Source organism: Cannabis sativa, chromosome 5, assembly GCF_029168945.1.
Source record: "Cannabis sativa cultivar Pink pepper isolate KNU-18-1 chromosome 5, ASM2916894v1, whole genome shotgun sequence".
In the NCBI taxonomy this organism is placed as follows: Eukaryota; Viridiplantae; Streptophyta; class Magnoliopsida; order Rosales; family Cannabaceae; genus Cannabis; species Cannabis sativa.
The window spans coordinates 16,298,196-16,321,653 of record NC_083605.1 but is presented as its reverse complement, the minus strand read 5'-3'; the positions used below and the strand labels follow the sequence as shown (position 1 = coordinate 16,321,653).

Sequence of the window (23,458 nt, the reverse complement as noted above, 5' to 3'; positions counted from 1 at the left end):
GCTGACTGGGCATGTTGTCCAGATGATCGAAGATCCATAGCTGGGTACTGCGTCTTTCTGGGAGATTCTCTAATCTCTTGGTCCTCAAAGAAACAAACTGTGGTAGCACGATCCAGTACCGAGTCCGAATACAGAGCTTTGGCTCACTTAGCTGCTGAACTTACCTGGATACAAGAGCTACTCAAAGAAATGAAGTTCAAACTGCCAGCACCTCCAGTTATTTGGTGTGATAACATGAGTGCTAGTGCTCTCGCTGCAAACCCTGTTTATCATGCAAGAACCAAGCATATTGAACTAGATGTTCATTTCGTCAGAGACAAGGTTCTACAAAAGCAATTGGAAGTACGATACATTCCATCCCATGATCAGGTGGCTGATTGTCTAACTAAAGGGTTGTCACACACTCGATTTCAGTTTCTTGTCGACAAGCTTGGTGTGATTGCTTCACCCTCGCGCTTGAGGGGTGGTGTTACAGAGTGATATTAGCAGGGGTATTATTGTCTTTGTCTGCTGTGGTGAGGTGTCTCCTAAGTTGTTGGAATATTGTATTCCCGAGGTAACAACCAGCTGTACAATCAATACCGTTAGGCATGATTGGGAGAATATTCTTGTGTGGTAAAAGTGATCTGTAATACGTGTAAGGCTGAGATTGTATCTTTGTTTTTCCCCTGTATTCCTCTGGTTCTATAAATGAAAAGTTTGCAATCAGTCTCGATTTGAGCTGATCAATTAATTCTGCATTTATCTTAAATTTGACTACCCCAAATAACAAAACCCAAGCAATAGAACTAAGCTTCAAACACAGAAACACATTTCACCATTGGAGGTTCAGATTGAGTTCAAAAACTCAAAACTTGACTAACCCTCCAAACAGCCACTAAATCCTGCATAACTCAACCTATTTCAACATAATTTATCCACAAGAAACATCACTAAACAATAACAACAGCTACAACAACGAAAATCACCATATTACCTTGAAAACCATAGCTTTGAGTTTAAAATCTCTACACAAGGCTAAAACCCAAGAACTAACAATAAAACTAGCATGAATTCACTCAAATAAACTCATCAAAACTTCTGAAAACAACAACAACACATAGCAGCAAGTACAACATAAAAAACTAAGCATGCAACCATTTTCCTACTTGATTTTCAAGAAATTAAAGAGGGAAAGAGTAAGAGCTATACCTACAGCTTGAATTGAACTCAAAATCTGCTTGAAATACCAAAGAAACACCAAGAATCTTGCTGCTCAAAGAGGGGCCGAAGTAGAGAGAGTTTGAGAGAAAAAAGAATTTTTGCTTTTCTTGATTTTTTTCTAGTTTTGTAAAAAATGACAAAATAATTTTATTTCCTTATTTCAGCCAAATAAAACTTAGAAAATCAGATTTAAAACTAAATATTAAATCTTCACTAAAGACAAAACTCATAAGGCAAAAAGACAAAAATGCCCTTGCCCACACTAAAGAGTTAAAAGCACTAAAAAGGGTATTTTGGGAAAACTCTAAATTCCCGACCAATCCCGACATTCCCAATGTCTAATAAATTGTCCCAATATACTAACATGCTAAGTTGTGATTCTACTGAGCCAAACACCGAGTTTCATGTTACCGGGCACCAGAAATATAAAATTATGATATTTCACTATATGACATAAAAATACATTCTGAATTCTAAAATAACAGCATAAATAATTATTTAAATATCTATAAATAATTTTCCATAATTAAATCATAATTAACTGCTAATTTCCAAATTAAACTAAGCGGTCTTTACAGTTTTTATGCTTTATAAGATTTTACTTTTTTTTTTTTTGTTTTGATGAGAGAAGACTTATTACTTTGATGATAATGGTTAGATTGGGTTTGAGTGTATTAATTATATGAAATCATGTGAAGGTAGTAAGTATGACAATTTGGCTCTCAATTAGATTGGATATGTGGAATGACCCTTTTTTGTGCAATATAATAAAGAATTTGGATTTTGATTTTGGATTTACATAGGGAAATTTCACTATTTGACCCTAATAAAACACCCCATATCAAAATCTATACCCTCCATTAATTTGTACAAAACAATTCCACTATTACTCATTTCTACCCAAAATACCCCTCAAATTTAATTTTCCTATTCTCTCACTCTTTCCGTCTTTCCCTCTCTTTCCCTCTCTCTCTCTCTGTCGTTCCCTCTTCGACTTCGACTTTGCCCCACGACGACGACCCAACGACCCAACAACGCACCACCACGACCACAACCCCACTCCGGCCATCCACCCACGACCCCGACCCATCCCTCTTTTTCTCTTTCTCTCTCTCGGTGGGTAGTGAATTCGACCCGTGCCCGTTGAAACCACCACCAACCACCACGAACTGTCGCCACCACCACTACCCGTGGTCGTCGACACCGAACAGAGGCCATAGCCACCACCACGAGCAGGACCCGTCGCCGCCACCACGAATTTCATTCAAAGGTAAGTGTTTTTTTTTTTGAAAAAAAATATATATATTTTTCATAGATTTGGATGCCAATTATTGCATGTTATTGAGATTAGTGGAATTTTTGTAGATTTTGTGCTCTTTAGGTTGTAGATGTTGGTGTTTCAATGGTATATGTGATTGTTACAGGGTTATCGATGATATGTCGATAGAATATCGATAGGATTTCGATGGTTTTGGTGTTTGTGTTGTATTGCTGTTGTTGTATGTCGATAGGATATCGTTTGTATGTCGATAGGAGGTCGATAGAATTGGTGTCTGTTTGAATTGTATTGATGTTTTTGTATGTCGAAAGGATGTCGACTGAGGGTTGAGTTTATTTTTTGCCCTTAATTGTCGACAACTTGTCGACAGTATGTCGATGTGTTGTCGACTGTTTTAGGAAATTGCTTATAAGTTTGTATTGTCGACTGAATATCGACATGATGTCGATATTTTGTCGACATGCTGTGAAATTGTTGTCCGATTGAAATTGTCGACTGAATGTCGATATTTTGTCGACATAATTTAATTGTGTTGGCTGTTTGATAATGTCGATATCATATCGACATCATGTCTGTCGACCATTGTTTAAATTTTTTGGCAGTAATATTGATTTGTTTTTTGTTTTTTCAGATGGCTCCTAGACTCCTAATTCCAGCACCCGAGCATTTTACTGGCCGCGTGACATATAGAGGCACCATAATTTTTGCAAAAATCAAAGCTCGGTTTGAGGAGTACAACCTAAATAACACGGCGAAGGAAAGCCGTTTCGGCAACTTTTGGAAAGCCGTACCCCTGACATTCTCCTCGGTGTTATTTCACCAGCTGATGCTCCACAAAATGAAGGTTGATGCTCAGGAGGAGTTGAAGATGCGGTTTTACATTGGTCGGAAGGAGGTCAGATTCAGAGTGCTTGAGTTTGCCCTCATTACAGGCCTGGACTTCTCCTCGGGGCCAACAGAAGAGGAGAAGGCTGCGCAGGTTGTTCGCTCAGGCTCAGACCGATTGATCAACAAATATTTCAACAGGTCTGGTAGTGTGAAGACAGAAGCACTCCAAGATAGGTTCACAAACTGTCAGAACCCGGAAGACTTGTACAAGCTCGACTTGTGCTTGTTTGTGGAGTCAATGCTTCTGGGGCGCGAGGCTAACGCGCTGATTACTCCTGACATACTTAGATATGTCGAAGACCTCGAGTTCTTCTTCCAGATTCCTTGGGGGAAGCACTCATTTGCCAGACTCATGCACTCGCTTCAAAAAGATATGTTGAAACAGAAGGCTAACTACGAGAAGAAACTAAGTTCGGATGTTCAGCATGAGTGCAAATACACAGCATATGGCTTCGCACCTATAGTACAATATTGGGCGTACGAGGCCATTTTGAAGGTAGGGAAGAGGTATGGTACGAATCACGGGATTCGGTTTCCGGGGATGCTTAGCTGGACGAGCAAGGGTGATATTGGGAAGAAAGAAGTCAGTGCATTATTTTCTAGACGGGTATGAATTTCACTTATGTTCAGAGTAATTATTTAACATAAATGCTTGTAATAAACGCTAAATGGTTTTATTCTGATATTTTTTGAACCATAAACAGAATCTTGAAGTGGTGAAGGGGCTACTTCAACGGACAGAGGAGGAGGCATTTGTGAGGACCATATCTTACGATGGTGTGGAAAACCTGGTTGATGATGGTGTGGATGACACAGAGGCTGAGGCAGATACTCAGGTACCAGACAGTCAGGTACCAGACACTCAGGCACCAGACACACAGGTACCAATTATGATTGTTTTTATGATTGTATAACTTGATTTTTTATTGTTTTTGTTCTGTGATTTTTGTTACATTGTGGAATTATCGTATGCTTACTGTATGTTTTTGGTATATATTTTTTCAGGCCACTGGTTCAGACCCTCAGCCCAGTGCACCATCTTCATCAGGCGTTCGTGGTGCCAAGTACAGTGATTTAGTGGGGAGGTTGGATAGGATCGAGGCTGACACTCAGGGTATGTACGCTGCTCATGCCGAGCTGAAGAAGGCATACGAGACCAGCCATGTAGAGCTGAAGGGTGGTCAGAACGTAATTATGGAGCAGCTCAGAAACATATTGGCCATGTTGAATCGTCCGCCAACGACACCTTCAGCACCGGAGGCCCTAGCAGATCCATCTACCCCACTACCAGCTGCATCACCCCCACTAGAAGAGGAGGAGGTCTTCCCTGACGGGTACGATCCTTATGAGGGAGCTCCAGCGACTCCCATCGATACAGGTGTTATCCATGTACATGACAGCGAGTCCCAGGGTGACATTCTGTCGATAGAGGCACAACCTGTAGTGGTTAAGAGTCGGAAGAGGAAGAGAAATCCTCCTGTATGGTTCCGTGACTACACAGAGACGAAGAAGAGACAGAGGCCTTCTTCGACGTTTGATCCCCTGGCGCCACCGGATCAGCAATTGTTAGATACTTTCCGAAAGTGGTGTTGTGGACTCATTCCGAACCACCAACTTCGGGATTTGAGAAGTGGTGATTACGGTCCATCATTCTTTTGGAAGCTGCTGACACCGCAGGAATGGCTTACAGATGACGTAAGTAAAGTATTTTATAATATTACTTCACTTTAAAACTTTATGTGCAATTAATATATTTTGTTGTCTAACTGACATTTCCCTTTATATGCAGCATATAGATGCAGCAATGCATATGCTGAGGAGGCGACGCGCCGACTATCCATTGACATTTCCTCAGAAGGGTATCATTCTCTCCACATTCGTGACCAGCATGATCATCAGTGCATGGACGAACCACAGGGGTGCGAGGAGAAACTTTGTGTGGGAGAGTTATATCCTAGGGTACTGCAGAGGGGTTCATAAGGTATTGTTTTAGTAAGATTTTAAATGTTGAACTATGATTATAACTTCGATTGTTAATTGTTTAGGAGGATTATTATGGTTTGTTAATTGTTTCGTTGTTCTCCGTAATTACAGAACCAGTTCTTTCCGAGATGGATGGGTAACGACTTCATTTACTTCATTTTGCATCTTACCGACCAAAGGCACTGGGTCACAGTTGAAGTTGACATAGAGCTGTGGAAAATTAATGTCTACGACTGTGATTCCAGCGTCTGTCATTGGACCGCCATGGCACCCGTCTTGAAGACTTGGGAAGAACTGCTGCCCTCGCTAATCCATGCAACCGGGGATTTTTCACATAACAACCAGATCATGGCGTTAACTAACAAGGACATCAGGGTGCTTCCAAAAATGCATTCGAGTCGAGCCACTCATGACTTAGTTCCGAAGGCAACAAGCAGGTACATAGCGATAAAAAAGTACTATAGTATTAAAATATGTTTTACGTTAGACTAACTTTATATTTTATTTTGCATTTAGTGGTGATTGTGGCGTTTATTGCATTGAGTATGTGGAGCATCTCATGATGCAACGTGGATTGACCGATGTCACGCAAGGCCGGATCAAGTTGTTTCGTGAACGGTGGTGTGTTGATTTATTTTACCAGAATGTCGGCTGATTATATGTGTAATTATGGGGACATTGTATATTTTGTGTAATTAACATTACAGTTATGTATATATAGACTTTCTCTTCGTTCAAATTTTGATAATTATTCGTGGTTTCAAATATAAAATATCGACATTATTCAACAAAAATAAATATTAAACCTAAAAATAATTAAAATATTCAAAAAAATATTCAACCTCGACATTATTTTAAAGCAGTTTCAAACCTGAAATAGAAAACATGTTATTACAACGAATAAGTACACTACGCCTCAAATGCGGGCTTTGCATGTTGCTCTGTTGTGGCCTGAACTGCCACAGCGGCTGCAGTTTCGAGGTACAGAACCTTTTTTATCACCAGACGGGAAACGGTTCTCCCGTCTTCTTCCAGCGTTGCTTTTTCTTGGACGACCTACAGGCTTCTTTTCCACAGGTACCCCAACTTTCATATTCTTGATGTGTTCTGGGAGAACCCAATCATCCTCGTCACCAGCAAGATTGATGGTATCATCGTAAATCTTCTTCCACGTTTCTTTTGAATAATAAGGTGAGCAAAGCGTGTACACACTTGTGTTCGTTTTTAATGCCGCGGCACATGCATGAAGGCAAGGGAGTTTCAATAACGTGAACACTCCGCAGGTGCATGTTCTTTCAACTAGATTCACATCACCACCTCTTTCACCGTTAGGTCCCCTACCAACGTTATACTAATTGGCTCCATTTCGTTGGACGCGCCTGTACCTTGCGTTTTCATGAATTTTTGCCAAGTTTTTTTCAAAGAGCGTCGCCAAAGGGGTGGTACATTTGTCAGCATTTTCGGGGCGATCAGCGAACCATGATTGCAGTGTGAACCTGATAAATTCAACCAAAGTAGTTATTGGATATTTCCTGAACTCTTCTGTAACACTATTGAAGCTTTCAGCAGCGTTGCTCGTCATGATGTTGTATCTATCGCCCAAACAATAAGGGTGAGCCCACTTCTCAAACCCTATACTCTCCACATATGCAGCAATGGTCGGATTCATATTTCTAAGCTTCTCGAACTCTCTATCACATTCAGTCTTCGACCATGCGTAAGCAACATTATATATTTAGTTGTGAAAAGCATCAGTCTTGAACTTGGCGTTCACGTTCATAACAATGTGGTGATAGCATGCACAGTGGACTGCTTCAGGAAAAACAAGTTCAACAGCAAGATTAATGCTTTGATGCCTATCTGACACAAACACTAAGTTCTCAACCACGCCAATTGCTACCCTCAACTTCTGTAAGAAATACGTCCATGAGTCGTTATTCTCACTGTCAACGATACCATAAGCAACCGGCAACAATTGGTTGTTCGCATCGTATGCCATAACAACTAACATTATACCATCGTACTTCGTCTTCAAGAAGGTGCCATCGATACTCAAAACAAGACGACAAAAAGAAAAGCCCCTTCTACATGCACCGAGTGATATAAAACAGTACTTGAACCACTCATCCTCTAAATACAAGTCAGTAATGGTACCTTGATTCTTCTGTTCCAGCATGTACAAGTATCCAGGAAGCTTCATGTATGAAAACTCAGGCGTACCCCTAGCATACGTAAGTCCCATCTCCCTACACCTCCACGCCTTCACATAACTCATCTGGATACCATAGTTGTCAAACATGTCCCTCTGTATGTCTTTAGCCTTGTACTTAGTTCCATCTTGGGTGTACTTCCCCTTAATAAGGTGGCAAACCACCCATGGTGCTGCTTGACGGTGATCTGAACGTCTCGCATTCAAGTTACATGTGTGTTCATTGTGAAATACAGTGACCTCGAAGTTGTCAGAATGCATCTTCTTCCTCCCCCTCAATCTCCATTTACAATCTGGAGCCTTGCATGTAACGTACAACACATCAAGGGATGACTTCTTCACTATCCACTCAAAATTGTTATTAAGTGCAAACCTACCCACTACTTGTCTCAGTTCTTCCTTGTTTTCATAAAAATTACCAAGCTCTATCACCCCTGCTTCCTTACTTTGTAAACAAGTAGTTAGCTCATAATTTTCCATTATATCTTCCTTTGTCCACATAGGAGCTTTGAACTTGGTACAAACTTCAAAAGAGGAGAACGTTGAGAAGGTTGCATGACAAGAATGAGCATGTTCTTTAGTTCTGCCTTGTCGACTACTGCTAGTTCCAGGTGTACAGTGCGATTTTCACTACGAGGTTGTCGTTCTCGCTGTGTACCTTGGTTACTCGGTACACACTCTAACCTCAACGAAGGTCCCGCTACGGCTCTATCGACTGCCAAATCATGTTCATCGTCCATATTCAAATCTACAATAGGATCGTTATTGTAGAAGGTTGTATCGAACTCTTCAAACTGATGAAATCCTGTCGCTTCTTGTTCTTGCTCTACATTGGTCGGAACCTCTACATTGGTCAGAACCTCCTCATTCACACCAATCCCAATATCTGTTTCGGGAACGTAAGACCCTACAACACTCCGAGGGAGAGGATTAGTAGGCGGCATAGGCTCCGAATTCCCAACTTTTCTCACCTTGGTCACGAATAATGGCATAAACTCTGCATTTGACATTGTTGCCCTCATCTCTAAGAACGTTCTCAATTGGCGTTCTCTCTTAATAACCTCTGGCGCAACCATTTGTCCCTTCATGTACAAGGAACAAATCTCCAACTTTAAATCATACGCTACAGGATCAACTTCCAACTCTTCATATAAAATTTGGCGCAGTTCTTGTAGGATTGTCTCAGTTGTAACTGTCATTGTCAAGCTGCTATCTGCTTTGTAAATCCAATTATAATTCTCACATAACCAAACACCATCGTACGATACAACAAGGAACACTTTGTCTCCTGCAATTTCAAACCAAACAAACAAGGTGAGTAAAGGAAAAAACACCAAAAAAAAAAAACAAATATCGACATCCCATCGATATCAATCGACATAATGTCAATAACAACAACAGCAGAAAATATGACAGAATTATCGACATTTTGTCGACATAATATATACATAATGTTGACAACATTACCAAGCATGCTCCTCATCGATATATAATCGATACACCATTGACATCATATCGACATATACTCCCAAAGGAATTTGCATGTCGGACGCGTGTACAATGGTAATAAATCCATTCCTATGTCGACAAACAATCGATATAGTATCGACATTCACTCGACAAACACACAGTGCATGCGTTTCATATTTTACGGTTATTCATTTAATGTTAATAAATTTTACCTACGTTCCCAATAACCCTTCCCAACTGCCACGTTGCATGTCAGACACGTGTCCTATCGACAAGCTATCGACATAACGTCGACATAGTATCGACAAATAAGTTTGCCATGCCATTAAATTGGCATGTTGTCTACAACATATCGACATAGTATCGATATTCAGTCGACAAATACACCATTTCATGTGTTTCACCTGTACAGTTACACATGTAATGGCCATTAAATTTTCCTACATTCTGAACATGTATACTGCTCTATAAAAGCAAATCCCTTTCTTATTCATAAGTGCTCTTGTCTTCTACTTCTCTCTTACTCTTATAAATTTCTCTTATTCTTAAGTTCTAAATATGGCGCCAAGAAAGAACAAGGGAAAGTTCCCAATCTTAACTCCTGAAGAGCTGAAGCAGGAGGATGATGGCAAAATTACTCTTGAAATGCAAAAAGTTTTTGACGCCGATAGAGCTTTCGAAAGAGAACGAAATCGAAATGAGTTCAGGTTGATGCACCTTAAAGCACATTTTTGCAAAACTGGTGTATGGCCGGCTCTACCACCAGGGTTCCCTGAAGGATACCGTCGTTGCAAACTAGGCATCTTTAACGGTAAACCGGTGAAGCCTGGAACATTATGCAAGTATTGCAAGTCTCACCCACAAGCCAAACAATTTTAATAATTTGTTATGTTATGGCTTGTGGTGAGTTTTCTTTAATATTTTTTTTATGAACTTTATTTTCTATAATTTCAATGTTATTTTATGTTATGTTTAATGATATTTTATGTTTTATTTATGGCTTTTTTCATTTGCATCGATATATTGTCGACAAAATGTCGACAAGTTCTAAACAAAAGGTCGATTGCTTTTTGTCGACATGCTATCGACAAACTGTCGACAAAATTTCGACAAATTTTAAGTAATAGGTTGATTGCTTTTTGTCGACATGCTATCGACAAACAGTCGACAAAATACCGACAACTTATAAATAATAAGTTGATTGCTTTTCGTCGACATGCTATCGACACACTGTCGACAACACGTCGATAATGGTCATCACTGACCTTTCCTCGTAAAATTATCGACAAACCATCGATAAGTTATCGATATATCATCGATAACAACTGGAAAACCCAAATTTCGACTGAAAACCAGATCTGCCAGATCTCAACCATTTCAGACCAAAAAACAGCAGTTCCAACAAATACGATACATATAATAATTTTAAACTACATAAAGTCTAACAAAATGCTTAAAACACAACTTACCCATTGTAATGGTGTAAGATTCTTGAGTGATATTGGGGTGTGCTTCGGTTCTCCACCAACACCCACCGAGAAACAAGCATTCAAGAGGGAAGAGACAGAGGGACGAGAGAGTGGGACGAGAAAGAGGGAAATTTTTTAGAAGTTTTTTCAGTTTTTTCTAGAGAGAGAGAGTGGTGCACGAAAGAGAGAGAGAGAGAGAGAGAGAGAGAGAGAGAGAGAGAGAGAGAGAGAGAGAGAGAGAGAGAGAGAGAGAGAGAGAGAGAGAGAGAGAGAGAGAGAGAGTGGTGCACGAGAAAGAGGGAAATTTTTTAGAAGTTTTTTCAGTTTTTTCTAGAGAGAGAGAGTGGTGCACTAGAACGAGAGAGAGGGAAGAGAGAGAGAAAGATCCAATTTCAGTTTTTACCAATTTTATTTTTTTTTTAAAAAAAAGGGTAAAATGGGAAGTTCATGTAATCAATGGACTAAATTTGTACAAATTAAGGGAGGGTATAAATTTTGATATGGATTGTATTATTAAGGCCAAAAAGTGAAATTTCCCTTTACATATTACATTAGTGTGGGCGTACTCTCAGTCACTAGCATAGCCAAAATAGAGAGAGAGAGAGAGAGAGAGAGAGAGAGAGAGAGAGAGAGAGAGAGAGAGAGAGAGAGAGAGAGAGAGAGAGAGAGAGAGAGAGAGAGAGAGAGAGAGAGGAATAGGAGAGAGGTTCCACAACCTATAGAAAACTAAAGCTAGGGTTGATTTATGATTTTTTGATTCAGTTGTATGTGAGTTGTCTGACAACTATAACCTTAAGCTTCTTTATATACACAAATAATTAATTATCTTAGATTTAAATATTTAATTGATTTAAATAATGATATTTAATTTTAAATCTTAAAAAAATCATATTCTGATTAGAAATTAAACTAATTAAATAATATATATATTAAATCATTTAATTCAAGGTCAGCTCAAGTATTAGGTAGCTTTGGTGATTGTACTTACATAAATAATATTCTTGTACCTATAAAAAAATGATAAAAGATTGTAGTCCCGAACATTATTCTAAAATTCTTGCCAATTTTAGATTTTATGAAGTATTTTTTTAAATAAAAAGAGAAAAAAATAAATTTATGAAATATTGTTTGATAATTTTATTAATATAAGGTCAAATTTTAATTTTTTGCCCAAAGGTCCCAAACCGCTTGAGTCGGGACTGATTTAATTCCTTAGACAATTAATTAATCAAATGAAAAAAAAATGGGATAAAAATTCTATAATTGGTCAAAATCCTCAAAATCCATAGAGAAATAGTGGCTTCAATTTCTCTTCATTGATTCTTCAAGTCCAAGACTCAAAATTAATTATTATTTTTAATTATATCATAATTAATTGAATATTTATGTTTAAATACTTGTCATTTCCAAAATGGTCCTAATGATGTGGCATAGAATGATGTGACACATGGTGAACATGAAAGAGGTTGAGAGGATCTAAGACCCTCCAAAACTCTCCAAAAGATGTTGGTCGACTTTATGAACTAAATGGAGCAGTCTAGCCTCAGGCATATGTTGGGCAGACTATATCTACGAGTATTATTTCGAATCACCAAAGACCCACCATAGGAAATACATCCGACCAGATATCCTCACGAGAGGAGATGTCCAGATTCATTCCTTAACTAATTTTCAAGAAATAGTTAGCGAAAAATCCTTATTTTCGTGGGATTAATTTAGAAGGATGAGAAAATCATGCGATTAATGAAATTCCCACGATTTTCTCTGTTCATTTCATTATTTAAATGTAAATATTCTAAATTATCTTCTCCATGAATATTGGATCCATTTCAGTAAATGAGGACCGAATTCAATACATTCTCGAAAGAACAAAGAGTCTGCAGGCATATTCGTAACCTTGAGAGATAGCAAGAAACTCACCTGGCTAGTCCTTGTGATCGAACTTGTTATTTTCCATAGAAATACAACAAAAAAAAGGGGGTCAAACTTCTATAAAGTTCTTGTGTCGTTAATAGCTTTTTGATTATTCAAATAGTTATAATTGTTGTTTCATTGACTCCACGTCATTGAGCCAAAATGAGATCAATATTTTAGTGCTTTCATTAAGAGCCTGAAAGACCATTTTGCTCTCATCAACCTTCAATTATCAATCCACACTTTGAATCTGTAAATAATGGTTTTGACAAGAAGATCCTCGTCAAGTGAATCATGTGATCCGATGGCGATGGATCTAGCATCCATGCACCAACTGACTTAGGATTGGACAACCCTAACTCTTGGTTGTCTCCTCGAAATGTGTCAACTATAGGAGCGAGAGGTGGGAGTACAGTCCCTACGGCGACTAACAATAGAATTACTGGGGTCACTACCCGTACCACTAGATTCACACCTGGTGTTCAAGAGACGAGGACGACCAGTAGTCAATATGCCAGAGAAACTAGACCCAACACTAGGAAAGCCTCAAGTTGATCTGGGGGATAATTTTGAGTTGGAAAACTTGAGAGATCCACTAGGACAAGTTCATACGCATCCCAACACACTCCACCACAACCATGAAGAAACACGTAGCATTGTGAATCATGCATTCGAACATCAACGTCCTGAATTCTAGGAGTAGATGGACCGTCATGCTCAGTCCACGCGTGCCCAGCAAGAAGAAATAAATCATCGCTCGAGGGAGGCCACCAACCTGATCGGGTAATTTACCCAACAAATTGGGGGCAAAGGCAAGAGGTCCAGCCAGTCAAACAAGGCACTAGCAGAGGAAAAGGTCTTTACATCCTCAGCGAAGGACTAGAGGACGGGCTGGAGGAATGCCCAGACCCCAGAATTAAACCATTGATCGCCCTGCATATAAGCAAGTTTTGTTTGGCCCTTACCTTGGACGAGACGACTTGTAATGAACACATACTTAGAATATGTTTTAGTAGAAAATTAGCATTAATTAATTATTTTTGGTAATGTGAGCTCTATTTTCAAGAAATATGTATTTGAATTATTATTTCTCAATTTTAGAAATTTTACTAAATTCTAAGTGTATTATTTATAATAGAGATGAAATTTAATATTTTTTTTATGATTTATGCCTAGTAATGGTAGAAATCACTACTACAATTTATACATTTAGTGACACTCTTTAGTGACATGCATAAAAAGTGCATGTCACTAAATGTTTTAAGCAATTTTTAGTAACACACATTCTTAGACAGTGAAAATTTTACATTTATGTTTCATAATGTGTGTCACTAAAAATTTGAAGTGTCACTAAAAATTTATCTATTTATTTATATTTTTAAAAAAATATGTGTATATAGTAACGCGAAGTGCGTAACTCTAAAACTGTCCAGAGTCACACAAAGCATGTCACTAAAAGTTCAATAAAAATGAAAAAAAAAAAGCATTAAATCACTTGGAAACTTTCCTAAAATAATTCTTCAAGAAGCTCAACAAATTTCCCGTTTTGTACCTACAGAATTGTGAGCAGTAACTGAAACTTTCTTTTTATAGAAAAAGAAATTCTTGCATCAATTTTCTTCACAAGAAATTTGATTAAACATTTTAGGAAACTCATAAAGGATCAGATATACATAAGATATACACAACTGTATAGATAAAAATTGATTGAGTCATCAAACTTATCATTTATGCCTAACATTCCATAAATAGAAAAGCTAGTCATATTTCCTACCTTATATAATTTAATCAATATAAAAACAATTTTAAGGAAACAAACTAAACAACTCAGCCGAAAATAAATAATTAAATTATATATATAAATATTTGAGGAATTACCCCATATACTATTTTTTTTTCAAATTATAAATAATTTGCAGCGCTAGTTGCAATAGGGGTTTCTGTATGATTTTTTCTTGCAATTTAAGTTGCAGCGCTAGTTGCAATAGGGATTTCTATGTAGAATTCCGTAAAAATGCAAAAAAAAAAAATTGTTTCAAAGTGTAAAAATGAAAAAGCTTATCAATTGAAAGATGCCAAAAATAGAACTAACATGTTGTAATAAAATTATATTATATAGTTTTGTTATACCCAAAATTCAGCTACCACCTTAATGAATGACACGTGTCAGAATGAAGGGAATATGAACCAATGCAATTTCCCTTGTGGAATAACTCATTAATTACATAAGAGTCAGAGTATGTTTGTAACCCGCTGACTGTAAAGTCTTAAGCGAGGAATCAACGTACCAACTGGCACTTAGTGTATTAGTGAGAAACCATACATCGTTAAATGCGAATAGCGAGGCACTGGAGAAAGCGATATGTATCAGCCGTAGAAATCCGTAGCGTGCAATAAACATACTAAGTGAAAAAGATGGATTGACTCCAAGAACAAATAAGCGAGGTAACCATCTCGCTATAAGAAGAATTCCTATAGCTTCATCCAGCTAAAGGGAGCGACGCTTACAACCCTGGCGAGTCAGAAGAATTCTTTGTAAATAACTTCGAGCGACACAAGACATACATCGTTGACCGCAAGAAAGAATGGCCCCAGCTCACTATTGGGATCACTATAATTAAGTTTCTGTCGAGACATCTCTAGATACAACAATAAAAAACGTGTTTAAAAGACGATATTTTGACCCTGTAAAAGCGGGAAAATCACAGCTATACGGTTTTTAAATCATAAACTGCATTTACACTATATAATATTTAATCAAATCCCACGATTTTAGGGATGATTTGTTGTAAACATATTCTAGTCAACTTTGTTATTAACTGTCCACTATGTAATTATAAATAGTGGCAGATAAGCTCAAATAAGGGGAAGAAAAAAAAACTCATTTGAAAGATGCCCTGAAAAATACTCAGAAATCTGAATAAGATTGACTCGTGGACTATGCAGATTTTTAACTGCAAAACTACGTAAAAAAAATCCTGTGTTCATACATTATTTTTCTATAGCTTTTATTTTTTCTGTGTGGAATATTATCGTGACACTCAAAATTTAGTTAACGAAAATCTGCGGTAAACAGTTTAATTATACACCAAAAAGTTACATATGGGAGGTTACAAATTCGCAACTGATGAACCACATTGAATTAATTTGTGTAAATAAGTGAGTTACTACACAAAGAGGTTATGGATTCAAAGAGTTATGTTTCTAGCCATTAAAAATTGATATAGTACTCATTTATATTATTAAAAGTTTTGGGACGTTAGGGTATGAATTGGTTGGGACAGGAGTTACAAAACTCCATATTTGAGCACGCTTAAAACGTGTCAAGCGTCGCGTGGAGGTGAATTTTTCTCAAAATGCTCTAAAACGTACACCAATTCAATGGGGGTGTTACCAACAATCAAAATCAACGTTTCGAATCCTATTTACTCCCACATTTCGATCGGTAATAGCTATAAAATGTATGAATGTTTGAAATAGAGGGCTTGATAATCGAATTCATTTTGTGTGAGACTAGAGTTTCTATCAAGAAAGTACTTTGCTAGAAACATTTATAGACTTGATAAATCTATAAAGGTATTTCAATTATTTTTGTTCCATAAGTTCTTATGGTAGTGGGAAATAAGCTTTACTTATCACTTGGTGTTTATGGTGCTTGGTGTTTATGGTGATAAGATTGTTCATACATTTCTTATATATAAATATATATGTATACTATTTTTGTATATTGGTTTCTATTTGTTATGTAAAGTTGTAATCTTCTCTTTATTTTTACTATTCTCTATTTTATGTATATTTATGCTATAAAGTTGTAATATTATTTTATTAATGTTATTGTCTTTGTATTTCTCATCAGTTATATTTCTTGGTTTATACAAATACTCATCGTCATAATAAACATATGTTATTATTACATTCTTATTCAATTCCGAACTTCTTATACATCAACATCAATTAATCATATAAACAACCAATAATCCGATTATTAATTAATAAAACCACTCTTATTAGTCTCTCCCACAACAAAAAGAAACCTTGTTTTTCGTAAGAGCAGTCCCCTTCTCTTATACTCAATCTCTAATTGGCCACACGGCATTTCACTCTAACTTCTCCGTTTTCAATGACCCCAACATTTCCAAGTTTGACCATGGAAGCCGCGAACTCTCTAAAGAACAAACTTTGGTCACTGGCAAACGATTCAACAATCGACTTAGTCCTCAGATCACCACCCAAAGCTTGGTCCGAACCAAACACAGCTTTGCCTTGGATCAATCTCTTGTAATAATCGTTGTCGAAGCTGGACGAAGTTGAGTCCAAAAACTGTCCTGCGGTTATGTCATTGTTTGGCTTTGGACATTTCTGCCTGAGCTGTTGAGCGAATTCAACGCTCAAACTAGGATCAATATCATGGGACACGCTAAAGTTACGTAGCCGTGATTCGAAGGAAGAACAGTGCGAAAAGCCGAGAGTGTGTCCCCCAGACAGAGCAACCAAATCTTTAATTCCTAAACCTCTGTTGGAAAAGCTTTGAACTAGCTGAGACATGTTGAAGGTTGGAGCTGGTAAGTTTACGGTTTCTGAAGCTTTCGAAACTCTTCCATCTTTTCTTCCCTTTAGGACATTCCAGTAAGGGCCCCCAGACTATAAAAATTTAAACATATTAATAATTATAAGAATTAGGATGTATACACTTGTTATTAATATGCATGTTATGTTAAATAGGATTATACGTACTATGGTTACTACATCTCTGGCAGCAATGGCAACTACATCAGCACAGGAAACGGTTTGAGGACATGCAGCTTCAAGTTTAGCTTTAGCATCATCGATGACATAAAATGCTGCAAGAGAAAGATTGGGAGGTCCATCTTTCTCTGCTTGGTTCTCTGCTGTTGAGTCTAGTAATACAGACGCATCACATCCCTACATACAAGGCACCACATTAATACAAAAAGGAAACCATATAAATATTTGTGTATAAGTGAAATATATAGTACTATTAGCTACCCTAATGAAACAGTCGTGGAAGAACATCCTAAGGAGTCGAGCTGGAACTTTGGGATCGAATATGGAGGCGTTATAGACTGTCTGTAGAATGATTTTCTCAGCTTGTGGACATGTTTGGCTGTAATAATTTGCGTTTAAAGCTGCTTTTGATTGTGGAACTGTAGTAATTAAAAGTAGAGTTGTAAGATAGAAGATAGTAGTTTTTGGTGAAAAGGTTGCCATTTGATCAATAGAAAAAGAGAGAGAAAAGACAACAAAAACAGAAGTTGTCGAGATCAGTTGATGAATTTTAACATTCTAAGTTTAGCTATTTATAAATAAAATATCATGAATGCTTTAATTTCAGGATTATACACATACATTTTCTTTTGGTATATGCTTTTAAGTTACTCAATGGATGAAGAAGCTGTTAGAAATTTGACCCTGCTTTCTGGCTACTGTGCTTTGAGATCAAGTATTTACACCTGTGTGAGTGTGAGCTTTAAAACTAAATAACATATGTTGGGAGGAAATTAAAGACCTAAGTTTTCCCACACTTCTTTTTTATAACTCTTAGAATTTTTTTTATTAATTTAGGCATGCTCTACCAACTAATGTTCAAGTCATGACTTGACGCCAATTATTTAGAAAGAAATTCCTTTAATATTTTGTATAAAAATGGACTAACGTACAAGTATTCCAAGATAAGCAAACTATATACATATATCTATTGGTAATGTAAACATTCATGAAACTTTTTAGTGGCTGTTGGCTTATGTCTATATCAGGTTTGGTTAATAATGCGAGCGCAAGGCATTTAGCAAAAAAAAAAATGGGCAAGGCGCACAGTTTGGTGAGAAGTGAGACTATAGTACACATTTTTGTATGGTACAATATAATTCATTTGTATCTTATATATTTGTTATTGGTGTCCTATAGGAATACTCCCAAGGCTGATTAAGCGCAAAGAAAAGAAATGAAAAGATCACTCAATGTAAGCTTCAAGTTTATAAAGCTTTCTCTCCTTCGCATGCAAAACAGAGTCTAGCTATATATTATCAATTATATTACATATAAAGCTTAAAGGAGTACTACATCGAAGTACTGCATTAGAAAATTTAACAGCAGTCAACATTTTCCACTTTAATATCTGTCACCAAAAAGAGATTATATAGCTGAAACCTTTAAGCCTTATTTTGATGGAAAATAATAGTACTTTAGGATATATATATCTTTATATATTAAAAGTGTCTATCTAACGACATTTTTTGGTTTAACAGAATATACTTAAAAATAAAAGAATATTCTGTTAAATTTAACGATTAGCTTTGATCTCCCGTTAACAAATAAACCCAATAATTAAACCAAAAAATTAAACAATCTTTTAAATATTAATAATCTCTTTTTAAATTAAAAAAAATCATCTTAGCCACATATCTCTCTAACTAACTTATTTTGGGAGAATATTAATAAATTTTTTTTTTTTTTTAAAAAAAGAAAAATATAGATATTTACCTTATATGTTTGTGATTATTTTGGTTGAAAAATATTAGAATATGAAAATATTATTGGTGCTTATTAGTAATTTGCAAAGAATGTGAAAGTCTATAAATATATAGTTGTGTAGCTATTATTAGATATGAAATGAGATAATAGAACTTTTTTCAATTAGAAGATTAATGTACATTTTACTATTAATAACATACATTATTATAACACAATTATGTTTTACTTACTAAATATACTGACACAAATTTTATTTTTTTAAAACAAATCGTTCAAATAATTATACTATTTTAATTATTAATTAAAATTAAAATATTAAAATATTAAATAAAACTAACAGTACGTGGCTTGGCACGTAACGATCACCTAGTATATATATATATGGGTATGCTCTTAATGGGTATTATCCATGTATGGGTATTTTATTCTTGACCATCGGATCAAATATCTAATGGTTGATATTTATAATCATTGATTAAATATTAAAAAATTAATATTTCCTATTTTGTTATTCTCTATAGGATAAATACCATTTTAGATCCTATGTTTTACAAAAGTTATCAATTGGATCCTCTATTTTGTTAAATGACAAAATGGATCCTGTATTTTCCAAAATAGTACAAATAGGACCCTGAGCTTAATTTATAACAACTTTTTTTTTTAATATAACCAACTTGAAAATACAAACAGATACAGAAAATGTAAACAGTTTTGTCATAACACTTTTACATCGGATTATTATTAAATTTTATTTTGATAAAAAATCAGTTCAGTGTCCTATTTTTACCATTTTAAAAAATACAGGGTCCATTTTGTCATTTAACAAAATAGAGGGTCCAATTGGCAACTTTTGCAAAACACAGGGTCCAAAATGGTATTTACCCTTCTCTATATTCCTAAAATAGATAAAACTATTAATAGAAATAAAAAATTTATAAATGGAATTGGTATTTAAAAAATAAAACACACTAAAAAAACTAACAATTTTTTAATAAAAATCATTTTAAAGATTAAAAAGAAAAAAAATGTATATTTATATTTTTATAAAATTTCTTCAAACTAGAATTCTAAATTGCATTACTGAAAACAAAAAAAAAATAATAATTTTAAGCTTTAAACTGTAATACATATAAAATGTATAAGATTTTTTCTAAACCTAACATCTTTAATTTTATAATAATTAACAATTATTTATATGTTTTTATTTTTTAAAAAATACTTGAGCTTACCAAATCTATAAGAACAAAACCAATGAAGAAAATTTTAACAAAAAAAAAATGAAGGAAGAAAAAAGTGTCATATATAAACATTATTGAATAATGGCAATTGCCAACACGATCAACATAAAAAATTATATTTGACCCCTAGATAAGATTATCATCTTCCAATCCTAAAAATATAAATAATGAACAACACCTCATTAGTTATTCTAGGAGAATGATGCATGGTAATATCAAAAAAATCATTGGATGATAATAATATTTTTCTAACAATGATAGCCTAAGTAAGAACTAAGAAGTATTGTAGCATTTTATTTTTAAGAGTATGAATAATATTAAGACCATTGGATTCCATAATCAAACTCTTATTCTCCTAATAAAAAAAACACATTAATATACATGTAAATAATTTTTAGTTTTACAATAATAAATTATTAATCAACTCACAATTTCATAAAATAATAAAGTAGTAATTTTAATTAATTTTTAAAAATAATTTATAATTTTTTGTCAAACTATTAATTGTAATTATTATTTCCAATTTTATAAATAATAAATATAATTTTTTTCGAAAAATAATTGTTAGAAACTTGTCATAAAAGGTTATTAAATTGTTATCTTATTAATACTTTTTAGTTTCTATCCATGAGTATTACCCATTAAGAAGTGTTCCATATATATATATATTACTGGGTGCGAACAAAGCAACCTGGAACAAGGCCAAGCTAATGTATACAACCCAATTCTTTTACCTACTTCTTCTGTTATAATGTTGTCTTTTGGAGTCATCATCAACAGTTAGACGGTGCAAATGGCCTTCTCTCTCTTCTTTTTATTAAAAAAATAAAATAAAGAAAAAGAAAAGAAATTTTGCAAGAAAAACTAGCGGGGAATTCCGTAGTAGATTAATAAAAACATAATAATTAACAAGAAGAGTACTAAAGAAAATTGGTTCTTCAATATACATCACGGAGGTAGAAAATTATTATATGTGAGGGGCGACAGTGTAAAAATAAATATTTTAAAGGGTTTTTTACTAAATTTTTAGACAAACTTTTAAAAAATATATACATACAAAAAAGGGAAAATATTGAAAAGAAAAAAAAAAAAAGAAGTTTCCGGTCTGTGGCAAGGGGAATGAAAGGAAATAAGGAGAATAATTTTTATTTTTTTTGAAAGCATAGGAGAATTTTGGGACTTTTTTCATTTTTACATTTTAAAACAGTTTTTTTTTTTTTTTGCATTTTTATGTAATTCTGCATAGAAACTCGTATTGCAATTAGTGCTGCAACCTAAATCGCAACAAAAAATTGTATAGCAACCACATAGAAACCACCGGAGAAACCACTTTAGAAACTCAAACTGTAAATTTGAAAAAAATTAAAAAAAAACGGTATATTAAATAATTCCCCAATAATTTTTTATTGTATATGATTCAAAAAAAAAAAAAAATAGAAAACTTTACAGCAATATATACATTATAAAACTTTATTATAATATATGTGAAAAAAATTTATTTACAAATAATTGTATATATTTTTTTAAATATATATGAGAAACATATTTTTATTTTAATATACAAATTATATATAGTAACAAATTTGTATACACTAATTACCTCAAACCAAGTATAAGTGTGCCCTGTAGTAGTTTTGGTTTTTTAACTACTTTTTTGGGTGTTTAACTATTTTTTAAAATTTTATTTTCCCCTTTTTTTTTCCTGCTTTTAGTTTTCATCACCTCAGTGTGTTTGTGCGATAACTGCTATTATTGATCATATTTTTTCTGCTTGTTTCATTCTTGCCGTGATGGATCCTCTTCTGCACTCCTTAGATTCAGCATTAACTCTTACAGAAGAAGAATGTTCTGTTGCTATTTTGCCTGCTGAAGTCGCCCCTGCTTCAACTGTTACCTCGAGCCACATCCTTATAGCACAGATTCTCACTGATAACTATGTTCATAAACCTACTTTCTATAATCAAATGTCTGGCCATTGGAAGGGAATATTTCTTGCCACAATCTCTGATTGTGGAGATGGTTAATTTGTTCAAAATTTCTTTCGGTTGTGCATGAGATAAATTTCATGTTTTGAACAAGGAACTTTGGTACTTTCAGAGCCCTATTGTAGTCTTTTGCTTTCCTAATACTCTGCAGAATGTCACAGCGAAAAACTTGATGACTACTCCTTTTTGGGTTCAAATTTATCGTTTGCCCTTCCTTAGCAAGTCAAAAATGCTTGCCACTGCCTTGGATAACATCATTAAAGAATTTATTGATGTCCATGAAGACTCTTTTGATGAAGGATGGGGGCCTTCCTTAAGGATTTGTGTTAGACTCCCTGTGGACAAACCTCTACTCAGAGGTCAAATGATCAGTTTGCCAAGGATTAAAGATGACTTTTAGATTGATTTCAGATATGAACGACTACCAGAATTTTTCTTTGAATGTGGTAGGCTTGGACATCCTTTTGAAAAATGTGAGGCTTTCATGGAAAGAATGGATAATAGTAATGATGATGATCTCTTGTATGGTCCTTGGATCAAAGGTGCGAAGTTGCCAACTAATGGTTACAACAAGTATCAGACAGATTTCTCCAAGGGTAATGCCTGGCCACTCTTGACACGCCTTGCTCGAAAATATCTGGTTTCTTCAATCCCAAAACTGGGTATCAGATCACAGCCTCAACCCCGGATTCTTTTTTAAGGAGAATCATCTGCTGTTGTATCAAACATGTCTATGAATAATAGCAATGCCTCTGCTGCCTTTCCACAGAATCCATATCAATCTGTGACCCTGCCACTTCATACAAATACAACTTCCCCCTATAACCAAATGTACTCCATAACCATTGCTGAATCAAACATGTTCATCACTGAACGCTCTACATCTCCTACCATACCTTTAACTACAAGTAGCACTGTCAGTCAGGGTTGCTCTGTAGCGAATTCACTTCCCCATAACCTTACACCCATCACCAATTTAGACAACATTTATACCCCTGATATTGGCTCTGCTAACCATCCACACATTCCATTTGCAACCTATCCACAAAATTTACAGCCTAATATCAGCACCAGTGGCAGTTCTTTGCATCTTTCTTCCTCTATAAATCCCTCTCTGATGACCATTCCACCCCCAATTACATCCACAATATGCAATAAACTAGAAGTTAGTAAAGAAAATATCAACCCCAATAGAGTTTTTAAGAGGCACACTGATGCTCCATCTATGAGACAAATGCTTAAGAGATTTTGACACCAGAATAATAATGTTGTCATTCCTTCATCGTCAAAAGGTGACTGCACAAACAAGAATGTTTCCTTGGTATTCA

At 35.3% G+C, this 23,458-nt stretch overlaps 1 protein-coding gene across 1 annotated transcript; it reads right to left on the bottom strand.

Annotated features, from left to right (window-relative positions):
- Positions 1-16,306: 16,306 nt before the first annotated feature.
- Positions 16,307-17,720, bottom strand: LOC115715638 (peroxidase 66). Its single transcript, XM_030644297.2, has 3 exons — positions 17,423-17,720; positions 17,150-17,338; positions 16,307-17,056 (listed from the first exon to the last, which is right to left on the bottom strand). The coding sequence occupies exons 1-3, from the start codon at positions 17,642-17,644 to the stop codon at positions 16,493-16,495; spliced, it is 975 nt and encodes a 324-aa protein (XP_030500157.2). The 5' UTR covers positions 17,645-17,720; the 3' UTR covers positions 16,307-16,492.
- Positions 17,721-23,458: the final 5,738 nt, after the last annotated feature.

Coding starts and splice junctions, on each gene's coding strand:
- LOC115715638 (XM_030644297.2), bottom strand. CDS start 17,644: ATGGCAACCTTTTCACCAAAAACTACTATCTTCTATCTTACAACTCTA. Junction 17,339..17,422: donor TCCACGACTGTTTCATTAGG/GTAGCTAATAGT, acceptor CCTTGTATGTAG/GGATGTGATGCGTCTGTATT. Junction 17,057..17,149: donor CCAGAGATGTAGTAACCATA/GTACGTATAATC, acceptor AAATTTTTATAG/TCTGGGGGCCCTTACTGGAA.